The 15957-nt window shown below is 32.5% G+C and overlaps 1 protein-coding gene across 1 annotated transcript; it reads right to left on the reverse strand.

Moving 5' to 3' along the window:
* Positions 1–12779: 12779 nt before the first annotated feature.
* Positions 12780–15562, reverse strand: LOC131604677 (cytochrome c oxidase assembly protein COX11, mitochondrial-like). The gene is made up of 7 exons (XM_058877106.1): positions 15219–15562; positions 14721–15081; positions 14562–14614; positions 14224–14296; positions 13821–13925; positions 13442–13522; positions 12780–13360 (listed from the first exon to the last, which is right to left on the reverse strand). The coding sequence occupies exons 1-7, from the start codon at positions 15293–15295 to the stop codon at positions 13259–13261; spliced, it is 852 nt and encodes a 283-aa protein (XP_058733089.1). The 5' UTR covers positions 15296–15562; the 3' UTR covers positions 12780–13258.
* Between the last annotated feature and the right edge of the window lie 395 nt (positions 15563–15957).

The raw sequence follows: 15957 nt of genomic DNA on the forward strand, positions 1-15957 counted from the left end.
CCTGGAGACTACCAGGAAGTTATGAGGAGTCGAAATAAGACTGAATGGCTGAAAGCCATGGATGATGAGATGAAATATCTTCATGATAATCATACTTGGGAACTGATCAAGAAACCTGTTGGGGCAAGGTTAGTCAGCTGTAAATGGATTTTCAAAGTTAAGGAAGGAATTGAAGGAGTGACGTCGAAAAGATACAAGGCAAGGTTAGTTGCAAGGGGTTTCACTCAGAAAGAAGGTGTCGACTTCAATGATGTGTTTTCTCCTGTTGTGAAGCATAGGTCCATTCGAATGTTGCTTGCCATGGTGGCACAGTTCGATCTTGAACTAGAACAGATGGATGTGAAGACTGCGTTCTTGTATGGTGATCTAGATAAAACGATCCTGATGAGGCAACCTGAAGGGTATGTCGAAAAGGGGAAGGAAGATTATGTGTGCAAGTTAAAGAAATCTTTGTATGGGCTGAAACAATCTCCTCGACAGTGGAATAGGAGATTCGACAAGTTCATGGCACGCATAAGTTTCATTAGAAGTCAGTTCGACCACTGCGTTTACTTCAGATTTCGACCTGGTAATTCATTTGTTATTTTGTTGCTTTATGTGGATGATATTCTCATAGCAAGCAAGAATGTTGAAGATGTGACGAGGGTGAAGGCTGAACTCAATAAGGAGTTCGATATGAAGGATCTGGGAGCTGCTTCCAGGATTTTTGGAATTGACATTCGAAGAGATAGAAAGAAGTCAAAGTTATGCTTATCTCAAGAGGCATATCTACGGAAGATTCTCGAAAAGTTTGGTATGTCGAATTCGAAGCTAGTTGTGAATCCAACAAACCCTCAATTCAAGCTGAGTATTGATCAGTGTTCCAGTACTGATGTCGAAAGAGCCTATATGAATAGCATCCCATATGCTAATATAGTTGGTTCTTTGATGTATGATATGGTCTGTACTAGACCCGACATAGCATATGCAGTAAGTCTTGTAAGCAGGTACATGGCGAACCCTGGAAAGGCTCACTGGCAAGCATTGAAGTGGATTTTAAGGTACATAAATGGGTCTCTGAATAGAGCCCTAATTTATGGTGGAGCCTTGGGTGAAGATAGTAAAGCAGTAATATAAGGATATGTCGACTCTGATTATGCAGGTTGTATGGATTCCATAAAATCTATTTCTGGATATGTTTTCACTATGTTTGGCACTGCAATTAGTTGGAAAGCAACACTTCAGAAGGTTGTTGCTCTATCAACCACTGAAGCGGAGTATATTGCCCTAACTGAAGCTGTGAAAGAAGCATTGTGGCTTGAAGGTTTTGCGAAGGAGCTGAAACTTTAAGGTCGAGGTATCACTGTTAAATGTGATAGTCAAAGTGAAATACACCTGTCGAAGAATTCAGCCTATCATGAGCGAACTAAGCACATTGATGTGAGGCTGCATTTCGTCAGAGGAGTAATCGAGCGTGGAGAAGTCCAAGTGCTGAAGGTTTCGACTGAAGACATTGCCGAGTTGCAAGTTTTTCCACTGTATGCAATTGATAAAGCTGCACGAAGAAAGCTAGTTTGTTTCCTTGATGTTGTAGAGTTAGATCCAAGGTGGAGATTTGTGAGATATTGGATCGAACTCTAGTATGGCCGAAGGGTAGCTTCTTGGTTCGACAGGGTTAAGCATGAAGTCGAAGGTTGTTCACATGCTTGTGTCGAAGATGCTAGGGTTGTTAGCATGTGTCATGTGTTGTTTAGTGTTAACTTACTGTGTCATGTGCAATTCAAATTAGGTTTTAGTGTTTAAACCCTACTTTGTTAAGTTAGCTTGTTTATTAAGTTGGCTTGTGTAATGGGCCTTGTGGAAAAAGCCCATTAGTTAGTATGTTAGGTTTTATTATAAATAGCATATTAGTCTCTCATCATTGTTAAGCTGCAAATCCTGATTTAGGGTGAGAGAGGTTATTTGTTATTCTTGTAAACTTGTAATCTTGTTTTAAGAGAAAGTGAAAGAATAGCAGTTATAACCAAAAAATTTACAAGAGGAAAATGAGAATTTGAAGAAACCTTTGCGCAGAGAAATGACAACCCATTTTACTAAAGAGCTCACATAGTTTGCAATTTGTTTCTCAAACTTTGGACTGTTAGCAGCGAAGAACTTTTGGGCCAAAGAATCTGACAACGAAGGTTGTGTTTGCAGGACTCAAGACCCAAGAGGTATTCATCCTCAGGAATTGAAATGGAAAATCGATCTCCCTTCATATATGGCACCGCGAGTTGACTGGTTAGGATGTTATAGACATTACTTAGGGCTTCTACAAAGGATTTTTGTGGTTTTGAGATGATTGCAGGATCCAAAATTGGATTATGAATCGGTAATGGGAGAGAGAGAGAGAGAGAGAGAGAGAGAGAGAGAGAGAGAGAGAGGTTTCTAGGAAGAGTAGGTGGGTTATATCCATGATTCGGTGGTGGGGCAATATCAATGGTATTTTCCGCCTTGGAGCGTCATCGTCTCTCTTTCAAACAAATTTAACTTTCGTACGAAAGAATGTAAAACATAAAATCGATTTATGAATGCAAGTTGATTTTGAATCAGTTTATAAATAGAAACTAATTTTAAACTGAATTGAAATCGTTTTAGTAATTAATTATATTTTTATTGAAATGGCAACTACGACCAACAGAAGCGTCACATTGGGAATCCCATCCACTCTTGTTGTCTCGGAATAGGTTTGTCTTCTCCTTGTCTCCTGGTTGCCACACGTGATTTTGAAGAGTTTTCCAGTGGATGTTTTTCGTTCATCCCTTTCTTGGTAGACGATCTGGTCAATCGGAGACACGACAAGGTATTGGGACGATCTTGAGGTTGGAAAACTTAGAGTGATTTTAGCAGTTGGATCGGACGTCATCGTCTTTTTTCAAATTGATTTTAAAATCAATAAAATTTAATTATAAAAAATTTCAAGAATCTATCACCGTTTAAAAATGATGGATATAAACAATATTTCGTATCAGTGATATATATTTAGGAAATTTCTTTCTCTACCTCCCTCTTTTCTTGGCCACCTCTGGTGAAAAACCCAAAACCTCCCTCTTTTCTTGGCCACCTCTGGTGAAAAACCCAAAATACCCTCACTTCGGAAATGCATTTCCGAAACGCTTTTTTTTTTTCAAACTTTGTCTTATTTCGGAAATGCACTTCCGAAAACACGAAAAAAAGGTGTTTTCGGAGATGTATTTTTCGATAACACCCCTTTTTTGGGTTTTCGGAGATGCATTTCCGAAAACACCTTTTTTTTTTGGAGGGGGTGTCTTCGGAGATGCATATCTGAAATATTCCAAGACCAAATTGGTCTTGGAATATTTCGGATATACACTTCCGAAAAAATTCAATAATTATTAAAAAATTAAAATCAAGGTGAATCAATACAATTAATAGGTATAAAATCAAGGTGAATCAATAAAATGAAGGTGAATCAATAAAATCAATGTGAATCAAAATTTCCTAAACAATTTTAAAGTTCAAAATTATTTTTAACTTATATAAATCAAAAATATTTTAATTCCATAAGTAAATTTTGAATTATATAGAATTAAATATAAAATTTATTCATTAAATAAAATTAAGACAAAATCTTTTTTTAATTTTTTTAAACTAAATAAAAAATTATAACTCATTTTTAATTATGAATCAGAATATAAATATATAAATATATAATAATAATTATTAATTTTGTAAGTGAAATATATAAATATATAATATATAAATATATAAATATATAATAATTATTATAAATTAAAACACTCATTTTTTTAATTTTTATAATTATAATATAAATATATAAATATATTTATAATTAATATATAATAATTATTATATAAATATATAAATATATAAATATATAAATATATAATAATTTTTATAAATATATAATAATTATTATAATTATTATATAAATATATAAATTAAAACACTAATTTTTTTAATTTTTTTTGTAAATACATAATAATTATTATAAATATATAAATATATAAATAAAAATTATAACTCATTTTGTAAGTGAAATTATTTTAGTTTTTTTAATTAAAATTATTTTAAATTTTAAAATATGAATCAGAATAAAATTATTCATAACTCATAAATTATATCAAAATATATAATTATTATTATTCATTACTCATAAATTATATCAAATTTATGATATATGAATTAATTAATATCCTAAAATTAATTTTTGGGATTTTTAGATTTTTTTTTTTCGGAGATGCATCTCCGAATTAATCAAAATCCCAATTTTTGGGATTTTTTCGGAAATGCACTTCCGAAGTCTGGAAAAATTTAGAAAAAAAATATTTTGGAAATGCATTTCCGAAGCAGGGGTAAAGTGGGGTTTACGCTGGGGGTGGCCCCATTGGGAGGTGGATAAAGAAAAAATCTATATTTATTAGTTTATTTTCATGTGGTCACTTTTATATTAATTTTATTCTTATACTTTAAATTACAAAGTGTATGTTTTTTCTCTAAACACTATACCTCCAATTAATCATTTTCATAATTTAATATTGTCGCAAAAATAGTTTAAAAATTAAAACCATAATTTCCACCATTAAGTTCCAAAATGCAAATATGCCAGGGTATCAAATTCCAAAAACCGTCACGAACCCCCTTAACAGATTCCGTTATAAGTTATAACTTATAACTAGTAATTGGAAGCTAAACTCAACTACTTTCTTCACTGCGCTTTTCTCTTTTCTCTCTCAAATTTTCAATTTCAGTACCTGCATTTCCGGTTTTTTCCTCTTCTTTTTTCTTTCTTTTTCTTTCTTTTATTATAAACTCTGTTGATCCGATCCATTATTCTTGTTTGTAATCGTTTTATTCTTTCTTGTTATTACAGAAATGGACAAGTTCTTGGTATATATGGCATTTGCCGTGGTTTTGATGATGTTTCCATTGAAGGCTTCACCAAGTTCAACCGCCAACTGTAGCTCAGTCGTGAATGACGACACGGTGGTGGAGTGTCTACCCTACTCCGTAGATCACAACAAATCGCAAGAACTTGATGCTCCCGAGAAATTGATTTCAAGTTCATCGCAGTCCCTTTCACAGCATAGATCAAATTCAAATCCAGATGAAAATGTCACATCTCCATATCCGATTCAAGAGCAGGATGACGTCTATGATTCAATCCTCTTTTTCTGGCTTCTTATGATATTATTTTTTTATTGAAGATTTACAAAGGAATAGGGTAAGAAACTTGGGGTCACAATTTGTCAATTCTCATTCTCTTCACATTTTCTTTAACTTCTGTATATTCTCATTAACGCTTCCATATTCATACTATGTAGAAATATACAAATTATTTCATTGCTTTTCTTTAATCTTTCGTCTTTTCTTTTATGTTCATTCATATTATGCTTATTAGTTATTTCTACCCTGCACTTTCTTTCAATTTTATATATGTCGACATTGTCAATAGCAATATATACATGTGTGCGGTGTTTGGATTAGTATTTTCTTTGGATTTCAATGACAATAAATATACATATTATTTTAATAGTGAGACTCAAAACGTGACACTACAATAATAAAATAACATAAAAATTATAACTTTACAAAATTTAAAATATAAAAGAAATTTTATTACTATTTTGTACGATGCATAATTTTTTAAGTTTAACAGTTTTTTAGTTTATTTAAATATAAATTTAACTTTACCAAAATATTCACAAGAAATTGATCATTAAACGTTTTTAAAATATATTTTGTTAAAACATGCGGTTAATAACCGTAAAAAAAAGTCTAACTTTCCTCTTTCCTTTCTCTTATTTTGAAATCCTCTAATTCTTTGAGCCTTGATGAGTATCGTCCCCTTTGTTTGGTAGGTTGCATTCACAAAGTTATTTCTAAGTTATCGGCCGGTAGAATCAAGAAGGTTCTTTCGTCGATTATTTTCAATTGTCAAAGTGTCTTTATTCGGGGAAGACATATGATTGATGGGGTTCTAGTGGCTAATGAATTAGTGGATTATGCTTCTAAGGAAGGAAAGGAATGTCTTCTTTTTAAAGTGGATTTTGAAAAAACGTACGACAAAGATAGTTGGAACTTTATTAGATACATGATGAGGAGGATGGGGTTTGGGATTTTGTGGATGAAATGGATGGAGGCTTTGGTTTTTTCTAGTAAGATGTCGGTCCTAGTGAATGGTAGTCCTACAAAGGAATTCAGTGTGGAAAGGGGTTTACGTTAAGGTGATCCCATTTCATCTTTTCTCTTTGTAACAGTGGTGGAGGGGCTAAAGGCGTTGATCAATAAGGCGGTGGCTAATGGTGATTATGTGGGATGCAATATGAATGGTAAATGTTTCATTGATGTTCTTCTATTTGCGGATGACACTTTATTGTTAGGTGACGGGAGTTGGAACCATCTTTGGGCTATTAAGTCGGTTTTGAAATGGTGTCGGGTCTTGGTATTAACTACCATAAAAACAAGATTATAGGTATTAATATTAATCCCCATTTCTTGGAAGTGGCAACATCTTTTCTTTCTTGTAGGGTGAAGGCGAAAGAGTTTAAATTCCTTGGTATTTTATAGGTTCTAACCCTAGAAGGACCTCGTCTTGGAAACCTCTTTTGGATAATTTTAGGAAAAGATTGAGCTCATGGAAAGGGAGGTGCCTTAGCTTTGGTGGGAGGATTACTCTTTTATAGTCAATTTTGAGTAGTTTATCGATTTTCACCTTATCTTTTTACAAAGCTCCTAAGAAGATTATAACGGAGATAAATAAATTGCAAAGTAATTTCTTGTGGGGGGTTCGGAGGAGAAAAGGAAAATTCATGGGATAAGTTGGAAAGATGTTTGTCTACCTTTCAATAAAGGTGGTCTTGGTTTAAGGAGTTTGGAAGAATTCAATTATGCGCTTCTTATGAAATGGAGATGGAGGATTTTGGAAGCTTCCACTTCATGGTGGTTTTGGGTTTTAAAGGCAAGATATGAGGATGTTAAATTGAAGGCTTTGATTGGAGACTCGAAATCCAATAATCAGGCTAGGAGATCCGTGTGGTGGTTGGATATTACGGCCTTGGGAAAACATCTTCCGAAAGATTTTTTTGTGAACAACATTAAGTATTTTATTGGGCTTAGTCATTCTATTTCTTTTTGGCATGCTTCTTGATTGGAAGCGGAATTCTTAAATATATCTTTCCGAAATTATTCTCGTCATCTCTTTTGCAGGAAGTCGCTATTTCCAGTATGGGCGGTTGGGTGCTTGGAGTATGGAAGTGGGGCGATTTCGGTGTGCATTTACCGGCTGATCTGGTCGTCGCAGCAGCGCTGCTTCAGCTTTCTCAGCTACTGCCAGCAGCAGCCATACACATTACAGAGTCGGATTTGCCCAAGTGGCTTCCGGTGGAAGATGGTTTCTTTTCCATCTCCTCTTGTTACCGTGAGATTTGTAAATCTTTCACTCCGTGTGGCCCGGTTGATCATTTTAATTTTGTTTACGCTACCATTTGGAAGGCGAAAGTTCTCCTTAAAGTCAAAGTTTTTGGTTGGAGATGTTTCAAGAACAAGATTCCAACTAGAGATTTGCTTTTGAAAAGAGGTATTCCTATTTCTTCTTCGAATCTTTTGTGTGTTTTTTGCAATGATGTTAGTGTTTGCATTTGTTTTTGGGTTGTCAGATTGCCGAAGCGGTTTGGAAAGATATGGCGGTATGGATTGGAATGAATTATGTTAAGATTGATGAATTAAAAGAGAATTTTTGGGTTTGGACTTCCTATTGCCATCATAAGAAAGTTAAAATAGGTAAAGAGGGATGTATATGGTTGGCCATAGTTTGGAGTCTTTCGTTGAGTATGAATGAAATTATTTCCAAAATCTCTTCTTGCAATTCTAGTGATTTAGTTTGGAGTTGTAAAGTGTTTGTTTGGAGGTGGTCGTTTGTCGGGAAAACTACACATCTCAATTGTAACTTCTATGAGTTTTGCAAAAACCTTTTGTATTGCTTAAGCTAGGTTCCATTTAGTGTGTAATTTTCTTTTTGACTTTTATCGCCTTTTGTAACTGAGTTTCTAGAACTTTTGTTCTATTATAATAGAAATGACATTAAATATTCTCATTGATATTTTTTTTTGTGTAATCAAGATATTATATAAGGGAAAACTGTTCTCATTGATATCTAATTAAATTCAAAAGTATCGGACTATTTATTTAAAAAAACATTTTAAAACAAAGATGAATTTCAGTTTCTAATATGCGCATTAGTATTACTATCAATATATTATACTTAACCTCTTAATATTTACATTTAAGATAGTGAAAAACAAATTAATAACTAATAAATATAATTTTATAAAATTATTATTTATTTTTTCTTTATTATTTTTATGGGATTAATTGTTATGCACGGTTAATATAAAAAGTTTTACATTATCAATCCATCACAATCATTCATAGTTATATATCCTTAAAATAAAAGTCAAATATGATTTAAGATTTACAGTATAAAAATGTAAAAATATTTTACACTATGTATTCCAATTACATACTTTTTTTAATTTAAAAGGTTGATAGTAAATTTTAATGAGTTTTTTTTTTTTTTTGGTTAGTCATATTATTGCTGAGAAATATCCACTAACTTAATTTATAATAGCATTTTACTTTTTCTAAAAATTTGACATTCATTTTAATTAAGAGTATTATTTTTATACGTATATCATTATAATTACTTACATTAGTATATAAATATAAATAGAGATTGAAACCTGTATCAACAATTTACACTTATAATTCTTAGGTCAGGTAGAAGTCTAAAAATGTGTTGGTTCTAACTTCCAAGATACATTTTTCTGAATTTAAACTCATATTGTATTGTCGAATATGTGAGAACATTTTTGGGAGATGCTCATTGTGTAGCTCTTTTACGTTGAATTTGACGATCATATCATTCATGTATACTTCTAGCATTTCACATATTTTTATTTGAAGATTTTGTTCATCATCTTCTAGAATGTTGTTTCTGCATTCTTCAAGGCAAATGGCATGACATGACACTGCATCGATAATTGGCTCCCTCAATTATGAAGGTTGTTTTGTTTTTGTCTGCCTCTTACATGGGTACCTGGTTATAGACAAAATATGTGTCCGTGAAAGATAGCAGTATATAGTCGATCAAATGTCCACTAGTTTGTTTATGTTCAGAAGTGGATATGAATCTTTCGGGTTTGCTTAGTTTATGTCATTGTATTTAACACACATTTTTCAATTCCCTGATGCTTACTTGACTAATACAACGTTGGATAGTCATTCAATGTATCTTACTTCAAAAATAAAGTTGGCGTTGAGTACGCCCAGGATTGTACTCATGGTTGCCTCAGCATTCTCATGAGATTGTCGCCTTCTACGTTGGCCACATAATGGACAAAGGGGTCAATGTTCAATTGTGGTTGACATGTGACTTCGTACACAAGAGGGGGTGAATTGTGCAGGTTTAAAAAAATCGATGATTTAAAAATAAATTCTTTGATGAATTAGAGTTTAAAAATATGTTATAAAAAGCATTCGTATAAGTATACAGCAGAAATTCAAAATAAATAAAATTACTGAAAAATAAAGGAGATAAGAGAAGAGGAATGACATCGGAGAATTATATAGGTTCAACTTCACTCAATAAGACTTATTCATGTCCTCAAGAATTAAGCTTGAGAGTATCCAGTATGCTATAGAGCTTTTAAAAGGTTATGCACATGAACCTCGTTATACAAGAAAATGAAGTTTCAGACAAAAAACTTCTAACAAAAAAAGAAATTGGCTTGAAGATGTTAGTTTTCACATCAAACTGAGATTTTGCACAAACTAGTCTCGAATCAAAATGAAGTTTTGAGTTGGCTATCCTTCGAACCGAGCAGAGATTTATACCGAGATGATCTTAAACCTAATGAGTTTCTATACTGGGTTGAACTCATAAACTAGGTGAGACTTTATACCAGGTTAATCTCGAACTTATAGACTCAATTGTACACCATCTAATCGATTAGGCGAAAGATCTAAATGATTAGATAGTTGTAAAAAGTATCATAATCAATTGAACAATTTTCTAATCAATTGGATAGGGTCCAAAAACTTTTTTGGGGTGATTATAATTTAAAAAAATGGGAGGCTTCTCAATGTTTTTAGTGTGTGACTTAACCATAATACTTGTAGTAATGCTCATGTGTCTTTACAAGACAATGGTCACTTAAACGAACATAACTAGATGAGTTTTCACATTTCCTCTCTTTCATACTTTGAAGCTTTAAGACTTGATACCATTATCTTTGATTTTAGCATCACTCAAGAACCTTGAGTCTTCTTGATGAGGCTTGAGATATTTTCAAGTTAGTTACCATCATTTGAGAGATTGAAAGTTTAAATTATTGGTGATCATAAATCCTAAGTCTTCACTTGAGAGTCGTTGAATACAGTGTTGACTTTAAACAAATGACTAGCTTGATTCAGGAGATAGCTTGATCAACCATCTTTTGCATCTTTGATGCTTGATCTATCTCTTTAGTCGTTGCTTGACTTCAAGTGTTATCCTCATCAAAATTAAACAGTTGCTTGTTGACTTGAATCCTTATTATGCATAGGCTTTACCATCTTGGATTACTTCTTAAGTATACCTACATCCACATTGATCTACAAAGTGACCGACGTTGTTTTTCTTTCTGTAATTATCGCCACTTTAAAATCAGAAGGATTTAATTATAGAAATTCACAAGAATCTCGCAAGGATCGGAAACCAGAAAATGGTGGATAGTATCCGGTTGTGCAAAATATCCGGTTGTGATGCTCAAATCCATAACCAAACCTAAACCACTTTTAAATATCCGGATATAATTGAATTGTTATTAAACGATTTAGTTATTAATGGTTTGGTTATCCATTCATATAATTCGGATATAATTAAATGGTTATTAACCGGTTAAATTATTTTGGATTCGGTTATAATCCGGTTATTATCCAAATCCAAATATTTTAATTTTTAAAATAAATTTATTTTTTGAAAAAAAAATTCAAGAAAAATATTTTTCAAAACTGGATTTTTTTAAAAAAAACGATTATATAATCATAACCAAATTTATAACTGATTTTATAATCAGATTTGATTAAAATGTGATTATGATTATAAATCCAAACTATTTAAAAAGTTTTAAAATGGTTATGGTTTGGTTTTTGAAAATAACCAACCATACACATCCCTAGTAGATACAAATAATATTTAGTATCTGTTCTTATATATTTATAATTTAACTTTCATGCGGTCACTTTAATATTAATTTTACTGTTCGGCTTACCCATGTCAAACTTTCCTTCTTTAAATTAAAGAGCTTTTTTTTCTCCATGCACAACAAAACCTCCAATTAATTAACTTCGTATTTTAATATTGTCACAAAAAATTGTTTAAAATTAAAACCATAATCTGTGTAGTCTATTAAAACCAATAAAGTTGAATATGCAAATATGCATTAGGGTATCCAAGTTCCAAAAACCGCTAACAAACCCCACTATAAATTGCTCTGCCATAACCGACTCCAAGATTTTCGGAGAGTATAAAACCCCGTTATAAATAATTGGAATCTATACTCGACTACTTCCCTCGCCGCACTTCAAATTTCACTATCTTTTCTCCTCTCTCTCAACTTTCCAATTCCAGTACCAGCATTTGCGGTTTTTTTTCTTTCTTTTTCATTGTTTTATTATAAACTCTGTTGATCCAATCTATTATTCTTGTTTGTAATCGTTTTATTCTTTCTCGTTATCACAGATATGGACAAATTCTTCCTATATTTGGCATTTACAGTGGTTTTGATGACGATTCCATTGAACGTTGCACCAAGTTCTTCAATCGCGAATTCACCAAGTTCTTCAACTGCGAATTGTAGCTCAATCGTAAATGGCACGGTGGTGGAGTGTCTACAAGACTCTGTAGATCACAATAGTCCACGCGAAGCTGATGCACCTGCTTTAGAGAAGAATTTGATTTCAAATTCATCACAATCCCCTTCGCAGCTTAGCGCAAATTCAAAACCCGATGATAATGTTGCACGGCCACCTCCGATTCAAGAACCTGCTGACGTCGATGATAACTCGGAATCCCTATTCTGGTTTTTTTTTATATTAGCAATTTTCTTGGTAGGTTGTTGAAAATTTATACAGAGGGAAAGAAACTTGCTCACAATTCTCATGTTCTTCACATATTCTCGATTCGTATTCTCTCTTTAACGCTTCTATATCCCTATTAAGTAGAAATATACAAAGTATTTCATTGTTTTTCTTTAATTTTTTGCTTTTTGATTATTGGACTTGGCTTTCTTTCATTCTTATTATGCTTTTTTTTTTCTCCCCTACATTATATATTATTCTGTCTTTTTTAAAATATTATACCATATCTAAATTATATTCGGTGTAAGTTTCTAAGGCCTTTTTAAAATATTATACCATATCTAAGTTAAATTCAGTGTAATTTTCTAAGCAATTTGTAAAATATAATGACATATCTAAGTTAAATTTAGTGTAATCATGGCTTAATAAAGTATCAAAATATTATGAGAATGAAGGTGATCTTTCAAATTAATCTTCTTTGAGTTAGATATCGAGTTAAAAACAATAAATTATTTTCAGAGCATATTTAAAATTCAAATGTGAAATAAGAGAGAATATATAAGAAAATATTATGTACAAAAATAAATTATTCAATTATTCTCTCGTCTCAATTCATCACCAGTTTTCAAATAACATTAAAAACAAAGTACTGTGTATAAATAAATGGCTGATCCATTCATCACCAGGTATCTGTTGCATTCCACATGACACAGTAAATTAACACTAAACAACACTGATTTAGGAAGGCAATAAATGATTCCACATAACCTTCAAAACCTGGTCACAGGGCTTGTTTTAGAAACATAGTGTAGAACAAAGAATATACCATCAATTTAGTCAGTAAAATATCACATTCTCTCCAATTTGGTCCCTAAAGTATACACAAATTTGAACAAAATAAATATAAATATTACAGACTGTTAAGTATATAAAATTCATCATTTTAGTCTGTAACTAAGTGACTAATTTTAGAAGCTAGTCATTATTTATATATTTAGGGACTAAATTGGAGAGAGTGATGTCTCAAAAATTACATCAATGATTTAATTAATAGTAAAACGAATTACACTTGAGCCTCATGAATAAGCTTCCAGGGTTCTTATGCCCTTTGAAAGGAAGCGACGCCTTGAATTGGGTATTATTCTTCAGAAACCTTGAAGAAAGTATATGATAATATTATGTTGTTGATACCATCCATTTTAGGATCGTCCTCAATTTCCGGGTCAATATAAAAGAATACCTGCAATACAAGAAACACACAATCAAGATGCATGTATTTGTATTATTGCATACTTGAGTTCAGATTGAAAAAACTACTTACAGGCATGTCGATCTGCTCTCCAGGAAGCAGTCGCTGCTCCTCAAAACAGAAGCATTGTATTTTATTAAAGTAAACTCCAGCCTGTACAAGAAAATTTTTAGTTCTAGAAGTGGAGAATATGAAAACAAAGTGAAAAAATTCTTCAAGTTAAGGTCCTCTATCAATTGAGCATAAAAGAGATATCAAAGGACTTTCATTCCAACACGAATAGATTTGATGTTATGTTCTTAACTGAGACATGGTTTTAATAAAGTGGAACTTTCTAATAGGAACTTGTCAAAATCTCATATTGTCACGGTAGATAGATCTGTGAAGCGGAGAGTTCAAGGGTATCTTTTCTTATATAGTATATAATAGAGTTTTCTTCAGTAGCCAGTACCTTCATGGGAGTTACATTATATGTAGAAACACCGGTTATCGGAGTAGAACTTTTGTTTTCCGCAGTATAAAATGCAAGGGCACTTTCTCCTGGCTTCACCCTAACCTGGTAGAGCAAATGAATAATGCTACATTACAATTCTTATTTCTTTTTCATTTTGCATGTAAGAACTAGATTAAAAAATATCATTGTCCCCCAAAAGATTAGATTAATTTATGACAACCAAGCATTTTCCGTTTCGAGCATAGCTAAGAACTTTAACTTGACTTTCAACATTCCTCTTTGAATGGCCAGTATTAAATTATCTTGGACTGTTGTAAATAAATTCAACAGTTTCAAGATTATGTGATGGAAATGCTGCATATTTGCGGTATTGTTAAGGATATATTAAACAAAAACAAACCTCTCTCTGTGTAGGAACAAACTTCCATGGCATCCCATCAGCAATATCAGCATTGAACTGTACCACGATTTCCCTAGAAAAACCAAAAATGGTAGCTCAGCAACCCATTACAACTGGAAAAGCTAGCTGATCACCTTAATTTTGGTTTATTCCCCGGACATGCCAAAGGTAAACTCCTATGGCTGAGAATAGAAATATGCATGTGGGTTTAGAAAGGCAAGTTTTATGCAGTAAAATTTTATCTAAGTACAGCTTAAAATATTTATTTGTAGGTTAATCTTCCTTTGTATAGTATTTTATGTGAAGACTAGTATCATATTAAGGAGTAAAAACAACACCTTGAGGTGGCTGTTTGATTGCTATCATGCCTTGCAATCTTTTCTTCAACACTCTGTAAAAATGTGAAATTTGCAAATTGCAATCAACGAATGTAAAATAAATTGCCAAAGAATTTGAAAAGAAAATGCGAAAACCATTAAAAACAAAGTAACTCATACCTCACGGCGGGTAATAGTTCCCCCATATCCAGTTGCTTGGCAAAATCTCCGGTAAAGTGGAACTGCAGCGTATGACATTCCAACCATTCCAAAGACCAAGCCTGTCAAGTAAATGAGCATCTTTCGTGATTTTTGCTCTGTGGATGCATTAGATGAGAAGTGTCGAAAACCAGGCATGGAACACAACCTTCCAACATTGTGTGAAGCAAAAGCTGAAGAGCGGTAACACTGATGGAATGACGACGTACTCAATTCTTGCTTAAACCCTGACAAACGTACTTTACAAGAGAAATCACGCTGGAATCCAGAACAAGGATTAACTATGTTATAACCTGATCCTTCAGGAATAATAGATCGGCCCCTGAATCAACAAAAAAAAAAACATTATATTCAAATAAAAATATGTTTTCGATCATTCCTTAGAACAACATTGATGAATAACCTACTTAAGAAAAAGAGTAACAAAAACTTTCAGAAAGAATGCAAGCATCAAATTACCTGAATTCTGGGGAATATCGGAAAGCCCTTAAGTAAGGCAAGAGACGGGTTCTCCTACTTATACTTGACCATACCATGATTAACAACACTGATTACCCTACAATAACAGGACATTCAGTACTATCTGCAATAAAGGAAATAAGTGTGAACTTCTGTGATGCACTGTTTCCCAACCATGAAATCATAGTGAAATCATTGGGGTTTTAGGGTTTGAATGGGATTAGGGTTCTTGTTGATTGAAATTTTTTAGAGACGATTCAGAGAGCGAGGGAGTTTGGTTCTGAGTTTAGTTTACGTTTCATTCATGAAACCCGTTTTTGGAACCGGTTCGGCCCAGGTTCAAGGGATGTATTTCCGGAAGCCGAGGACATTAATGTAATTGCCTTATGTGTCTAATTAAAAAATTGCCTTATAAAAATCGCAAGAATCAGAAGTCATTTATGGGGTGGTTACAAATAATATTTAGTATCACTTGTTATTTATGAGGTGGTTACTATTAATTTTACTATTCAGTTTACTAGGTCAAATTTTCATACTTTAAATTACAAAGAAAATAATTTTTTTTCAAACACAAAACCTCCGATTAATTAATTTCATATTTTAATATTGTCAAAAATATTTATTTAAAATTAAAACCATAATTTGTGTATTCTATTTCCACCAATAAAGTTGAATATGCAAATATGCATTAGGGTATCCAAGTTTCAAAAACCGCTAACAAACTCCACTATAAACTGCT

This window comes from Vicia villosa, linkage group LG1 (assembly GCF_029867415.1).
Source record: "Vicia villosa cultivar HV-30 ecotype Madison, WI linkage group LG1, Vvil1.0, whole genome shotgun sequence".
NCBI classification, from domain to species: domain Eukaryota; kingdom Viridiplantae; phylum Streptophyta; class Magnoliopsida; order Fabales; family Fabaceae; genus Vicia; species Vicia villosa.

Coding starts and splice junctions, on each gene's coding strand:
- LOC131604677 (XM_058877106.1), bottom strand. CDS start 15,295: ATGGTATGGTCAAGTATAAGTAGGAGAACCCGTCTCTTGCCTTACTTA. Junction 13,926..14,223: donor TTGTTCCTACACAGAGAGAG/GTTTGTTTTTGT, acceptor TTGCTCTACCAG/GTTAGGGTGAAGCCAGGAGA. Junction 13,361..13,441: donor GAGAGCAGATCGACATGCCT/GTAAGTAGTTTT, acceptor CTTGTATTGCAG/GTATTCTTTTATATTGACCC.